Source organism: Paralichthys olivaceus, chromosome 13, assembly GCF_024713975.1.
Source record: "Paralichthys olivaceus isolate ysfri-2021 chromosome 13, ASM2471397v2, whole genome shotgun sequence".
NCBI lineage: Eukaryota > Metazoa > Chordata > Actinopteri > Pleuronectiformes > Paralichthyidae > Paralichthys > Paralichthys olivaceus.
Genome location: NC_091105.1, coordinates 16234371 through 16250270, shown reverse-complemented (window position 1 = coordinate 16250270; position 15900 = coordinate 16234371). Strand labels below are relative to the sequence as shown.

The 15900-nt window shown below is 42.5% G+C and overlaps 1 protein-coding gene across 5 annotated transcripts in view; it reads right to left on the bottom strand.

The window, feature by feature from the left end:
• The window catches only part of grb10b (growth factor receptor-bound protein 10b), a 61841-nt gene that overhangs the window by 16095 nt on the left and 29846 nt on the right, over positions 1-15900 (bottom strand). For 2 of the 5 annotated variants that reach the window (XM_020091407.2, XM_069537197.1), the window contains exon 1: positions 364-1139. The exons of the other annotated variants lie outside the window; for them this stretch is intronic. In XM_020091407.2, the coding sequence (XP_019946966.1) occupies positions 364-408 (45 nt within the window). In that variant the 5' untranslated portion in view covers positions 409-1139. Of the gene's footprint in view, positions 1-363; positions 1140-15900 lie in introns of those variants that run through there. 5 annotated transcript variants of the gene reach the window in all.

The following is a 15900-nucleotide window of genomic DNA, read 5'->3' as shown; positions in this document are numbered from 1 at the left end:
GCCTTGTTAGCCTACACATAAATCCAGCCTACTGGCTTACACATGTAATGTATGCATATGCTTCCCACATAATATATCATATAGGAAAGACGCAGCACGTACAGCATCACAATTTGCACAAACCAAGCATGACGAGCTCCATCCATCCAAAAATGCACAGGGAAAAGAAAAGCAAGGGGACCCTTAATCATTCAAAGCTGCTGACGTATTATATTTATTACACATTCCATTTCTCGCCCATGGTTAAACACAGCAGCACTTCAAAGGGAAACACACTTAAAATGTAAAAAAAAAAAAAGAGCAGGAGGCGAGGAAAGGCAGAGGGACACGAGGAGAGATAAGAGCCAGAGACAGAGATCTTACCTCTATGGCCCGCAATAGGCAGCAGTCCGGGGAACGCGAAGGCATTTTTTGGACTGTGTCTGGCTCCCCACACAAACACACAAACACAACCACACACACACACACACACCTCACACACTCAGTCCCCCACAGAAGCTCGCTGCTCTGCCGCCTTGTCTCCTCCGGATAGAGAGATACAAAATTGAACGCCAACAGTTGACAGTGCTACCTGTCACACAGCCTGGAGTCCGTCAGTCTATCCAGGCTTCTGCTGGCTCTGTCTATTTGAAAATAAAAAATAACACCGCCTGCAGTATGACCTGAAGTCTGAACAGCTCACAGGACAGAGACACAGAGACAGTCAGCGATCGGATGTTAGCAGGTACAGAACAGTGCTTAGTGCCGGTTCAGTCTGACAACTATCTTTCCTTCTCTCCCTCCCTCCCTCTCTCTCTCTCTTTCTCTCTCTCTCTCTCCCCCTCACAAAGGGTTACAGCCTCAGCCACAGGCTCTGAGGCACACTGAATCAAACCACACGCTCACCGACCAATCATAAGCCTGCAGCAGGCTGATGTAATCATTCCCACACAGACCCAGGCGCGTGCATGCACACACAGAAACACACACACACACACACACACACACACACACACACACACACACACACACACACACACACACACACACCGGTAGACGCACAGTCATGGACAGACACAGCCAACTTTTTCAGACCTCTCGCAAGTTCCCTGCTTCAGTTTCCTTTGCTGAGCTTGAAACCAGAGGCTTCATTTGAGAAGGGTTTAGGGCAGTGAAGAAGGAGGAAGAGGAGGAGGAGGAGGAGGAGGAGGAGGAGGAGAAAGAGGAACAGGGAAGGAAGGGGTTGAAAAGTTTGCTATACTTCTCTCACTTCCAAAATGTTCGGCAGGTTTCACAACAGGGTTGTTTGGCTTGTATGATTTTCTCTGCGTCTTTGCCTCTCTTTTCCTCTCCCTCCCATCCTCCCTTCTTCCCTCCCTCCCTCCTTCTCTCTCTCCTTCCCTCCCTCCCTGTGGCTTAACTATGAACTCTGCAGTCTCTGTCTGCCTCTCGCAGCAGTAACAAGACTCATTACAGAGCAAATGAAATGAAACAAACCTGGAGCACTCCAACCTTCTCCTCCTCCCCTGGTGGCTAGTTTTGTGCCAACATTCTTTCTCTCTGAAGAACAAAAAAAAAATCCTGAAGACTTTTGCGCACACACACACACACACACACACACACACACACACACACACACACACACACACACACACACACACTTCTCCTTTTAACTCAGATATTTAATACGGCATCAGACAAAAGCCTTGACACACCCCGTCTGGATGAGGTGAGAACAGCTTTATGCTCTCCGTCAAACAGCTTCTTTTATTTTTCTACAATTTTTTTGGGAAGGGAAGTGAGTGCGTGCATTTGTGCTCGTACATGCGTGGATGAAGTGCAATCCAGGAATACCCAAGGAGGGAGGAAATAGTGGTTAAAGTCAGAACAGTCACAGGAAAAATACAACTTAATTTACTACAGTGGTAAACTTTGAGGAGGGGGTGGAGGGTGGGACAGGGGGGAGTTTGCAGCTGGGGGAGGGGAGAGTGAGAGAAATGTGTGTATGATTGCACATGCACACAGGCACATACGTGGGTGTGTGCGAGGGAAGGGGAGAGAGGGAGACAGACGGACGTGAGACGTGAAGGGAAAAGGACAAATGGAGCAGAGGAGAGAGAGAGAGCGAGACTGTCTGGTGACACAGTGCAGCAGAATGTGTCGTATGAATGCTTTCTACTGTTAACTACATATCTGGCCCTGCACAGCTGTCTTCCTCCCCCTCCCCCTCTCCATGCCACTGCACTCACACACTCACACAGACTGAGACACACACACACCCTTGTCTACGTCACAGTTAGTCAGCCAGAGGGGGAAAGCCCAGAGAAGGCTGCACGGATCACACATGCTGCAATACAGGTTTTGGTGTCATTGGAAGAGTTCGTCAGTCATTCCCAAGTATCGGCTCATATTGACAATCAAATTGTTTGAAAGTTTCTGCGATGAAATCGGACTTCTTTTGAATGTCTGGTTGACAGGAACCGACAATTCAATGTCACGGCCTCTGTTGTGCTGTTGTTTTAGACAAGAACGAGGAGCCGGGAAAACCGCATGTTTGCCAATGGTGTAACTAAGTCAACACGGCTTGTGTGCACATAATGTACAAGTGTGGTGGCAAAAAACAAATGCCAGGAAAGCTTGGTGAGGTGGAAGGAGCTATCAGCAGAAACATTAATCAGCTGGTGGGAATAATAGCATCACACATCAGGAGAGAAGCATCTTTGACTGTGTCTGGTGGATCTAACAGTCAGATGACGCAGATCATCTGACAGCGTGCGTGACTTCAAAGCTCGACTCGAACTGATACGATCCTCGTTTTTTAATGACTGCCATTGGCTGCGCTCACAAGCAAACAAATCAAATGAGCAAATGTGGAAGAAATTGGGTTGGGACCTTCAATCGCTTTGGAAACGCTTATCTGAAGAAGGGTGATACCACGAGACATGAGACTGCCTGTGGAGCAGAAGAATGAGAAAGCAAAGTGACGGAGATGACAGAGTGACATACTTCAAATGACCTACTCTACTTCTCTGTCTTCTTCTGAAAGAATAGAGAGCATAACAAAGGAGTTACAGGAGGAGGTGGGAAGGAAGGAAGGAGTAAAGAAAGAGAGGAATAGAGAGAAAAAGAAAGTTCTCTGTTTTTCTAATACTTGTCACTGTGTCCTCATTTAAATTGAGGAGCATAGTGGCCTCTGAACCTCTGATGAGTCAGGTCTGATAACTGCACTGTGTCGTAATCCCCAGGGAGAAAACAGTAACACACACACACACACACACACACACACACACTATCAATAATAATAGTAATAATAAACATGCTTTTTGTTCTCTCCCCCACACACACACATCTGAGAGGCACCCAGATGTGCTCATTCATGCAGGCACATCCTGGGACAAACCGACACACTTGCAGCACATGCTACATATTTCACATTTTTGTGTGTATTACATTTTCTGCACGTAATAGAACACACACACACACAAACACACAAACACACAATCCTCCCAGAGACTCACAAGACAACTGAAACTAGACTGACAAAAAGAAAGTAAACAGTCCCCGTATGAGGACAAGCTTTGTGAGACCTGAAGTATGTACACAAGCATGTGTGTGCTCGCACAGCAGCTCACACTCATCCACACATCCATCTGACTGCGAACTGGCTGCTGGTGTATAAATAGTTCCACTGGTATTACGTAGGAATTACAAGCCATTACATCAGATCCGAGTTACAGTGGCAGACTGCAATTCTAAAAGACTATTAGTCATTGGGCGTACGAGCTGGCACACACATTAGGATCCATTATGTGTGGGCCATGTTGTGAAGTACTTGAAAAGTACTTGAAAAAGGACAGGCACCCTGGATAACAGCTGAACCACAGAGGCAAAGCATCATGAAAAACAAAACTAAATGCTAAAAAAAGGTGTAAATTCACCAATGATGCCAGCACCCATGTGAACTCCTCCTGTAATACTGACACTGCTGGGAAGTGTTTTTCAGATGAACTCACGCAGGGACTTTCCTGCCCTGGGTTGAGCTGTGTGCCAATATGGCTCATGCTAACCTTAACCACAACCTTTGAATCAACCGTAACCATCTAGATCCTCAACATCTGTGAGGGAAAACGACTCGCCATGATACTGATAGAAAATTGTACACTCAATTTAACAAACTGAATACTTTATGAGGGAGGATCATCAGTGATCATACAGTGAATTTACCTATTTATTTATAATAAAATTCAGGATTATTAAACTGTAAAATATCAATCCTCAATTACTTTGGGGTTGGTTTGATAATGACACTTGAGGCAGCAACATCACGATTGCCAATTTAAAAAAAAACATTTCATATAAAAACATTTGTTTATTTTTCTTAATTCTAGTTCTATATATGCCCTCATGTTTTTGTTGTGTTTGTATTTTTTTTAAATATACATATTGGCCGATATATAAGTATCCACATTTTTTACTCCCTAATAATGGTGTTCGCATTTGCTTTCCCATCAATGAGTAACCTCTATAAAGCCCCTCTGACTGTACTGTGGTGATGTGTGTGGCCCGGGTCATGAGTTGGAGACACAAAAAAGCTGAATGAGTCCCGGACAATTGGCCGTCCCTGCTCGGCGCCTGTAGTCAGCAGAAGTGGGTGGCAACAGCCAAGAAAACTCTGCTGACTCATGAGGAAGGGACCGTGACCGTCCCTTGTCATCCAATTACAGCATCAAATTAAGACCCAAGACACAGAGGCCTATCTGGGCTCAGCGGAGCAAAAGAAGGCGGAGAGGGATTTAGTGGTAATAGTGAAAGAGGGAACGGGAAACGAAGGAATGGAGGGGATAGAAGAGAGGGACGGATGGTATAGAGAGAGATGTATAGAGAGAAAAGTAGGAGGAGAAGACTCCAAGCACACAATGACAATACAAAGTCATGTACAGTGGCAGACTGCCATCTCTGCCACTGTGCAGCCATGCATCAGACATACACTGTATATCAGGCAGTTAGTTAGTCCACAGAGACGCCTCTGTCGGTAAACAATGGAGACTTAACACAAATTCAGGCTCAGAAAGTTGAGGGGTGGAAGATTCTGGAGATGACCCAGGTCAAATTTAATTAGCAGTGCAGTTTAGGTAGGACAAATTTAGGTCAAGCCATGAATAAGATTAAACCTATGGATCTATCACACAAGGAACATATTAGGAATCTCAGAGGCAGAGGCCAAATGGTCAGATTATGGCATCATTGGTGTGAAAAGATTAAAGCAAGAAAATAAAAAAGGTTGGGGGCAAAACCTCCGATAAACTGGTGACCATAATTTCTGGAACAAATTGATTTAGAAGTATGTTCAAAGCAGTCTTTTCAAAGTGTTTCAAAGTGAATATCCCTTTTAAAAGCTGTCCTATCCCCCATTCATTCATTCCTGTTTGATTTATGTAATTTGAATTACATAATTAGTAATACACGTTGGTTAAAAGATAAAACACATCCTTGTTTAATAAAACTAGATTTGCACATGCGATACACTTGTGAAGGCCATTTATACCAGCTACTGATGAGGTAAGAACCCTGTCACCTCTATTTACTGTGGCTACCTGCTGAGAAACACCCCGCACAGAGCCAAATATTTTACCAAAAGGAGTAAAGTGGGAGCGGATGCATAATTGTGCCCCGGGGCCGATTGCCAGCAAAACCCCAGGCAGGAAATGTCCTTTCAGACCACTGCTGATTCACAGCCATTGTCCAATTACAGCAGGAGGGCAGCGGGAGGAGGGGTGGGAGTGGGTTTCTGATTGTGTAAACAAAGGATGACACTGGCATGATTATGGCAATACACTGGAAATGCTCCACTGGCTGTACTGAAAGCTGTTGCACTGTGGCCTCATGTGTCTCATATGTGAGGAAAAAGGTTAGATGACAAAACATGAGTGTGGTCCTCATATTTTTATTTGACACTTTTTCTAAAACTTTTAATTGGTAAGAGCCAAAAATGAATGCTCCCACAATAAAGATAAATGATTAAACTACTGTATTAGAATGCAAAGTAATAACAAAGTTACTGAATAATAGTTTTGACAGAAAAATACTCGAGTTTAACTGCATTTAAGTTATAATGTGCAACTTATCTGCATTAAAATGTAAAGTATATAACTTTAACCACTGTATGTTATATATTTTAACTTTTTAAAAGAAAGGCACAGTCCCCTCAATCATGCTGCACCCAACATCACACACTCAAAGATATCAGTTTCCTAAATCTGCCTGATTATCTTCATCAAGATCCAAGATTCAATTCCTGGGAAAAGGGATCTTATCGCAATGTTAGAGAAAGTAGAAATTATTTTTCCAACATTTAATGGGTTCTTTCCTTACTAAGACATCCTTCCAACACAAGTTCTGTGGAAATCAGTTCAGATTTTTTTGTGTAATCTTGATTAAATACAAATGAACCAACCAAACTAAAACAAATGGACAGGGATGGAAATATTCCTTAAGAGAGCCAAGTAACACAGCAATTTTCAAACCTTGAGATATCAGTTTTTTAATCAAGGTAACGGTAACAGTTTCATAAAGTCGCATGTCTATGACATCAGATCTTCCTTTTCTATTTATATTTTAATGACTGGATGTCTGGATCTTATGTTATTAGAGAAGCAAACTGAGTAGATGTTCACAGCAGCTCTTGCAGGAAATAAATGACACATTGTGCACTTCAGGGAAAACATCTTCAGGTCTGTGTGTCCCTGAGTAATACAAGCAGACTCATCTCTGCATCACAGGCAACTACAAATAATCATTTTCCATCCAGAGGAATCACAGTATGTGCCACAGTGCAGTACAAACTGTCCTCAATGACAGGAAGTTTGCTCTGGAGACACCGAGATCTCAGCGTCTTCTGTCTCTCTCTCAATCTACTGACACAAATCCTTATTTCTTCTTTTGATCAAGGTCTTTTTTTATTTTCCAAATACATTAGGACAAAAATTGATGTTGACTGCTAATACCTGTCCATCGCCCCCAGAGTGCCCCCCTCCCCCAAATACTGGGCCACGATTAAATGTTCGTATTGCCAGATATCCATAAAACAAAACTTATATAAATACATAAATATGTTTTGCAAGTGAGGGGAAAATAAACACATACTTGTAACAGCATGATACAAAAAGAAAAAATATTTATTTTCGTTTTTTTGTCCTCCAATACTCGTTGCACAGATTCAAACTTTTAAAAAGAATGCACATTCTTATAGAAAGGGTGCCATGTAATAAAATTATAACACAGCAGCTTTTTTATTATTGTCAATTTTTCTATCCTCCAGGTTTTTCCTCTTACCTCCCTCTTTTCCTGCCTTTTACAGCAGGCGCTTCAGAAATCTGAGCTGTCCTACTTTCCCAGAGAGAGAGGGAGAGAAAGGGAGCGAGAGACTGAGGACAGGAGGAAGGCAGAGAGAGCGAGAGACAGAGAGAGAGAGAAAAAAGGAGATGCAGTCTCCATGACCTACATGAATCCAACAGCTCTGCTCAGCTTTGGCCAGATGAAATGCCTGCAAGCAGCAACACATTGCTCTCTTTGTGAATCACATGGTCACAAACAGACCAGGACATGTGTGTACACCTGTATGCACACAATTATGCAAGTGCATGCAGCAGGCAAAAGAAAACATACACTCAAAATTGAAAAAAGTTGTGTTATACTTCTGAGTACAGTTTGTCATTCACTAAACCTGAAACTGTACCATGTTCCTTTGCAGTGATTTGCCACTAGAGAGACACACCGGCACGCACACACATACACATACATACGTTTGATGCTCTGACAATCTAAAACACAGAGATAGTGATGGAGCAGAGAGCAAGCACTATCAGGGATTAACATTAGCTGCAGGAGTAATGGGATCTTGCCCTATTAGCCGGGTGAAAGTTGTGGCTTCTAATCTTACACCGCTCTGCCCTCTGGGACGAGGAGTGAAGGATGGACCATTAAAAAGGTGCATCATCCCCCTATAGTGCCTGTATGGGTGGTCCAGTCACGCTTCCACGGTCTGACATTTATTTAGTTAAATTTAATAGAGAAATAAACCAAGTACAGCATGAATTATTAACCATTTTCTAACATTAAGGGCTTTTGGTTTACTTCTATTACCCCAATGAACAATTTAAAATGCACCAAATGGGACCCCCCTCATAAATGTATGACTAAAATATGAACTTTGGTGACGTCATTTAATGCTGGGATGAAAAAGGAACCTATACGTTTATATATCTACTACTTGACATTTCAGCCTGATTGCTTTATTGATTATCTGGTATGATTTTAGCTACTTTGGGAGTCTGTACCTGCTCTTGTTTGTTTCCTGGCGTCGTCAGTTTCAATTATATATCAGTTATCTTTACTTCAACCACAATGTGCACTCTGAACACGATCGCTACATTTAGATACAGTCTCTTGGTCAACAACCTATGAATGTAGTTTTTAGTGACCTTTACAATGCAAAACAAGGTCTGACAGCAGAACGCTATATCATTTTGATGATGTGTTTCCAAAGTGCTTGTATTGGCAGTCTATGTCTAAAGTAGCCGTATGCTAATTGTAAGAAATGTGTGTTTCTATGCAGTGGTCTGTTTGCATGAGCTATGAAATGTTTATCTGTTTATATGTGGCTTTATCCAGTGGCAACTGAGCTCATCTTATCTTCCTCACCTGCATTATCATTCAGCAACAGGCACGTGTGTATTTGTGTGCCTGCTTTTGTGTGCAGGCATGTTTCAGTGTGGTGGAAGCAGGTCTAGCTAGCAAGTCAAGGCATGTTTCCATTTAGTGGGCAATGGGATAAATATGGCCCTGACACATGAGATGTTCCAGACTCAACCACAACCTGCCAGGCTCTCCTCCAGGTAGCATTTGTTCGGCAGCAGCTGAACAATTTGTATTTCACAGCACAGAATTCTGCAAATCCAATCAGTGGCCCAACGCAAAGTGTGTACATGTTTGTGCCCGTGAGAGAATGAGCATGGACATGTGTGTTGACAAAGGGTTACAGTACTGCCTGCATGCTCTCTCTACTTCTGCCACAAAGAGCATCAGATAACATGTGAGCAAGTGTGTTTGTCACACACGCAGAGAAAGAGAAAGAGAGAGGGGGGGAGAGTTGTGCACATAGGGCTTAGAGACTAGATATAATTTTAGGAATAATGAATCCAGGCACGCATGCATCAAATACACACACACGCATGCACGCACAAGCTCAATAAAGCTTTTTTTCACATGAGTTACAAATAATAACAAAGACAAAAACAACAAGTGTTATTAACAGTCTAAATCACACACGCACGCACCCACAGGTTTGTGCAGCTGTCCTCATTAGGACACTACATTGACTTCCATTCACTGTGGACAACCAAATCACTAACCAGGACCTGAGGATTGATGTTTAGTTTCATAAGAATCAGGCTTTGGTCCCTATGAAGTCTACTGGACCTGACAAGGTCAGTGTTTAGCCTGGAAAAAGTCCCATAGAGGTAAAAAGCAGCTCTAAAAAGCGCTAAACATACAAGCGTGAATAGTTTGTGATTGCTCAACAAGCGTCTGTGTTGATTTGTGTGTTCCCTGTTGCACTTCAAGATCCATTTAAATGGAGTCTGGCTGCTGGAAGAGTGAGCCAGCAGATTTCTGGCGCTGTGTCACCTTTGATGTCTGAACAGTGCAGCCTGCAGAACACATCAGCACTACAATGAGAAGCAGAACACACACACACACACACACACACACACACACACACACACACACACACACACACACACACACACACCTTATCCATTATCCATACATACATTAGACACATGGACACATGCACACAATACACAAAACTGAACCTCCTCACAAGAACACCCTGACTTTTTTGAAACACTAATCACACAAACACACACACATTCACAGACCCACAGATGTTCCCACACATTGAGGCCAACAGTTTGGGCATCGGCAGCATTCCATTCTGCTTTTCCATTTACAGTGGAAAAATCTGCCCTTTGACCCGGAGTATTTCCAACATTCAGGAAGGAGGCAGCCAGGGAATGCCATGCTTGAATGCTAAGAGAGGGAGGGGAGGTCGATGCCCATCGTGCGTGTAGAGGGTGTTTCTAGCTTAAATCCTGCTGCCTTCTTTTCAGCAACCACAGTAGATGCTTCAAGAGTTTATTCCGTTAATGCTGCTTTGTTAAATAGGAAATGATTTCGTACGTAAAAGTTTAAGATTATATTTTTTAACTAGGCAGTGAGGAGATTAAATTTTTTTTAAGGCTGCCATTACTTTAACAATGGATCAAATTAGTGTGTGTAAAGTTAATGGATAATTCAAAGTAAAGATCGTGGACAGAACATAAAATGGCATTCAGTAGAGTACATACCGCCCAACAGATCCCCAGTCTTTTTCTCTCCACACACAAATGCTTAACACAAACACACTCATTGATTCCAACTTCCTTCATTTTTCTTTTAATTATTCTTTGCAAAATCAAGGAAAATGTTGAAAAGTGTTAAAAACAGAAAAGTGGTCAGGACTGCACCCCCTGATCTGGATCCGCAGCAGAAGTGATTGGCCTATTTCTTATCCTTCCACCAAGTTTTGTGGTAATCTGCTCAGTTGTTTTTGAATAATCTTAGTGACTTTCAGGCAAGCAAACAAAAAAAAGCACAAAAGAAACACATTCGCTAAAAGGACAATCTGAGAGTGCATAACTCTGGGAGTCCTATCTCACAATGTTAAAGAAATCAGCTCCAAAAATGTATGGGTTCTTCCTTGCTTCCCCACCCTTCCACTAAGTTTCAATAAAATCGGTTTTCTGGCTTAATTCTGCTATCAGACAGACAGACAGAAACAGAAAACAGAAATGAAAACATAACCTCCTTGTTGGAAATAATTATCACACGTCTCTACCCTCACCTCTACATGTATCTAAGCTTCTTTCAGCAAACTGACATGAGTTTACAGATATTTTTGTCTGCAGCAGATGGCTGCTTTCTGCAAAATCATTCTTTGACATCTTTGGCCAAAAATATCAATGCATGTTGAAATGTTTAGGTTTCTCTGTTTAGCGACTGGATGGTTTTTCCCACACAGCAGTGTTCATGGACTTGGGACATGATGGAAAAAAGACTTCTTAGTCATGTGAAGTTATATTTGGATAATAAATTCTTATCAGATTTCTTTCAGCTGCTGAGGCAGATTATCATTATGACTGAGTGTATGTGTAACATTCATATTCTGCAGCGTATCTGCAGCACTGATAATGATATGAGTCTCGTCAGCAGCTTGTATGATGCTGAAAGGCACAGGGAGACTTGCTGTCTGTTTTATCACTGCACCACACCTTCTATGGTATAGGCTACCATGAGTAATTGGTAAAAGCTAACATCATAGCTCCTCATCATATACTCACTTTACTACATTTCAGTCAAACTCAAGGCCCAGAGTAATGGTTTCAACATTCAGACTCATTTCTAAAACAGGTTGCATGATTTCAACAAGCTGTGAGGCTGCCGGGAGGCTGCTGAGCTCATCATTTAAATTATACTTCAGTACAGAACACTCGATTCTGGCAGCATTCACAAAATGCTTTTTTGATAAGTGGGTGTCACAGCTTTGAAGTCTGGCTGACTCAACTGGAGGCAAAGTCATGCTGAGAGAGAGAGAGAGAGAGAGAGAGAGAGAGAGATTGAGGGAGGGAAGGTGAGAGATATAGAGGGGGTGTAAGGAAAAGCGAGCGGAGGTGGAAAGGTGATCAGCACCATCATCATTAGAGTAAATGTTAAAGATCCCTTCTGGGACACGGTGGCACAGCAGTTCCCATGAATATAATCCTGATGAAAAATAGACAGTAAAGGGTAATGAGGTGATCTCACCTGCTCAACATGTTGAAATACCAAAGACTGTATATAAAGATGGAGGACATGACAGCTATACCCAAAAGTGAAAGCGTCTTGAAGCAGTATAAGTCATAAACCTATCCAGCCACCATGTAACACATTCATATTCTGTGATTTAATAAAAGATTATGCAAAATATGCGGTGGGTATATGCAATACGTGACCATTAAATGACAAATGAAAGAAAAACACTGAAATCATCTATGCAGTGTGAGTATTGTCCAATACTATGTTCAAATGCTCATGTACAATACTTAAATTAATTCTGCATGCCAATTATGCGCTGCACAAATATCTGAACATGTTAATTCCAGCTTTACACCCAATGTGTACAATATTTGCATTACCCTGAATATTTAACATATTAAGCTATATCCACAATCGGTGGTAATGCTTCTATCTGCAAATGCATAACATAAAGAGGCACAATATTTCTATAACCCCACTGAGGAATATAATAAAAAAAACTATTGTGTTAATGCGCTTAAAACTGTATAATAAAGAAAGCTGTTGCATTTTTTTTGTCAGACTTGTGCAACTGCCCAACAATGCTGGCACCGAGCACCAACAGCCTGTTCACTAACATTATTAGTGCCAACCCAACCTCTGCTGCTTGTCTGGCACCACGCTCTATTTTAGGCACCTTACTTCGTCATGTGTGAATCAGTATTCATCGAGTGAGCTAAACTGTCCCAGAACACACCGTCCTGCGCTGCGGCCGAGCTGAAATTAACGAGAATTTCATTTCAACTCAAACTGAAAAGAGGGGACAAAAGGGTGGAGGGATGACAGCGAAAACCCATGTGACAGACAGAGGGATATACACCGACAGTCCAAGGCACACAGAGATAAACGCACTAATAGGAAGATAATGAAACACAGAATAGAGAGGCACAGACAGGACGTGGGGATCCTGCCATACCATAGAGCGCAGTGAGCTACAGGACATCCAGTCCAAGTACAGTAAATCCAACAAAATCTGGCAACCCAGTGATCAAATCAGTGTTCCCACACAAGAACGACTGGGGCAGCTATGGGAACAGAGTGTCCAAGTAAGTACATAACAGCACTCTCTATTGCACTACTGAGGACAGACTGTCAAGAACCTAGACCGAGAAAATTAATGGATATACTGGCTAACTGCCTTGCATTCAAGGCTTCTTATAGGTTTTTCCATTGCACGACATGGATTACACAGGCCGAGCTTCTAGTATTTTCTTAAGTAGTGGTGTGGTTGTAATACCTGCCTTTTGGCCAGCTGGCTGTAAATGGAAAGATGTATGTAGTTTCAGAACTCCATAACACCTGGATTATGTTTATAGAAACCTTTAGCAGCAACAGGAAGTAGGATGTTTATGGATGTGTGTCCATCTGCACACACTTCCACACATACCACACCGAACATGGTGCCAGTGCTCATGGAGGGCAGTTTCCTGGTTTTTCTGCTATTAATCATCCTGTAGCTCCCAAACCAAACTATGATGTATTTGTTCGGATTTAGGTTTATATGGTTGATTGATGCTACAAATTAAATCTTGAGTGGGTAAACACGCACATGATGGAAATGCATCCGAACACTTCAACAGCATATGAACCCTAGCATTGTTTTAACAGCCTTTATTTCAAACGTTAGAAGCTAAGGAGACAAGCTGTGCATGTTGAGTGGAGATTGAAAGGGGAGGGAGAGGACAGAGAAGGAAAGTGACGTAATCAGGAATCATATGGCCATGTCAAACAGCTTGCCATGTGATTCCTGACAGCCTCTGCGCTGCGTCGTTCTGCGCAAAGGCCAAGGAGTGAGGTAAGAAGGAACAGAGGGACAGAAGTATGAAGGTCTGTCAGAAAGCACCCGGAGGTCGGAAAATTCAGTAAACTAAACAGAGAAACCTCTCAGCAGCGGGCTGCATGACTGGGCTGAATGTGTGGAGGGCAGGGAGAGGGGTGGATAGATAGAGACTGACAAAGATAGATAAAGACAGTGAGAGAGAAATGGCAAAGAACTGCACAGATGTTGAGGTCTTAAGAGAGAGTGGGCAGGAAACAAGAATGTACCTGCTCATTGTCCCACTTGTCAAACCCGAGACAGATCATTCAGGTCTTCTAGTATCTAAAACACTCACAGGAGGAGTACACATTTGCAAGAGAGCAGCATTACCATTCATTCCTGCTGTGTGTGTAGGAGTTTTACAATGGAAAAGTGCTTGATTAATTTTCCACTGAAAATCACAATGAGACTTTCCAATGAAATCAACAATGGTTAGACACCTCCTTCTAGGACTGGTTTGCATTGATATGAATCCACCTACTAACTTAGTCTGTATGTTGAATGTTTTTCTCAAGAACCATTCAGCCAATCTGCTTCCCACTTGGCATGTGAATTGTTTAAGGCCCTGGAAAATGCAATGTTGAGTTTGGTGTGATTTGGACATGCGATACGTTCAATATTTATAAACTTTGAATCAACATGTGACCAGCACTCCATAGCAGGAGTGGGAGGGAATCATCAGCGTGAGAGACGTTGACGATCACATCAATGACAAATGGTTCTCCAGTTCGCGGTTCTGCGTAGTGAGCTGTGCGGTCAAATTTATCTCAACTCTTACATTGATTTCAGAGAGCACCCAACACTGAGCTCAACAATGACCCGAAGGATACGGTCAAGAAGACGCTGGAGTAGCCTCTGTCCCTGTGACTGTCCTTGAGTGGCCCAGCCAAAGCCCTGGCTTAAACCCCACAAAGCATCTGTTGAGAGACGTGAACACAAGAGTTCACAGATGCTTACGTCCGATCTGTCGGAGCCTGAGAGTATCTACCAGGAAGAGTGGGATAAACTGTCCAAATCCAGGTGTGGACAGCTTAAAGAGACTTAACCCAAGACGACTCGAAGCTGTAATTGTCGCCACAGGGTTTGAGTTTGTAATTTTTAATAAATTAGCAAATAATTTGAAACATGTTTTCACTTTAGATGAAGTACTTTTCTCAGACAGCTTTTTTGATGTCTCTGCTACATCGTCAATAAAAAAGGTTGATAAAAATGATGCTACGTAGAACCATACATTATCTCTGGGTATAAGTGTGTAGTGTGTCGTGTGTCACACTGGCTTTAAGTCAAATATCCTGGTCAGTTAATTTTCTGCTCTCTAACTCATTCGTGGAAGCAGGGCTGATTTGATGTGGGGCCAAAGCTGCAATAAATATCAAAGGCAAGTCTAGCCATTACAAACTGAGGTGTTTGGTTGAAAAAAAGCAAAGTTGTCAGTTTTTTCTGACCACAATCATCTGATTACTGTAAGATCATAGAAATAATTTACCTTCACCACTAATCTCCAACTCCCTTCCAATTCCCCGCTCCACTTCCTGGTCTATACCACATTCTTAACAGGATATCTGAGTCCCGCGCAGATCACCCAGTCGCATAAATTGGTTTCTGAATATTCACCAGACATACTGAGCCAAGGTTATGTCACAGCTAGTAACTCAATGCAAAGTTCATAACCACTTAGTGAGACAATAATCTTTGACCCGATCTACCTTATGAACCGGGATTTACCATGATGTGTTGAATTTTCTCTTCAGGTAATAATTTAAGCCCAGAAGGAAGAGGCTTCAAGGCTGAGTCCAGCATTAACCATGTAGAACTTTATTTATGTCACAGATGGTAAGTCAAACCCGCAACGTTCCGACTCTTTAAGCAGTTACTGGATGCCACTGATTTACCGATTCATCAAGTGATATATGAGATGATGTTTTAAACGAGAGTGGGTCATATTAAACCCAGACTTGCTTTTGGCTCATAACAACTTGACTGGAAGTGCAGTCTCGGAGCCATGACCAGAAGAGGCCAGGATCACAGCCAGGGCTGGGTATTTATGAGAAATAGTCCTCCCTCACATTACTGTAAACTGGTATGTTACTGTAACCAGCACGGGCTGGCCCCATGTGAAGATCATTAAAAGTGACGATTGAGGGACTTTGACTTCCAGGAACAGACAGGCC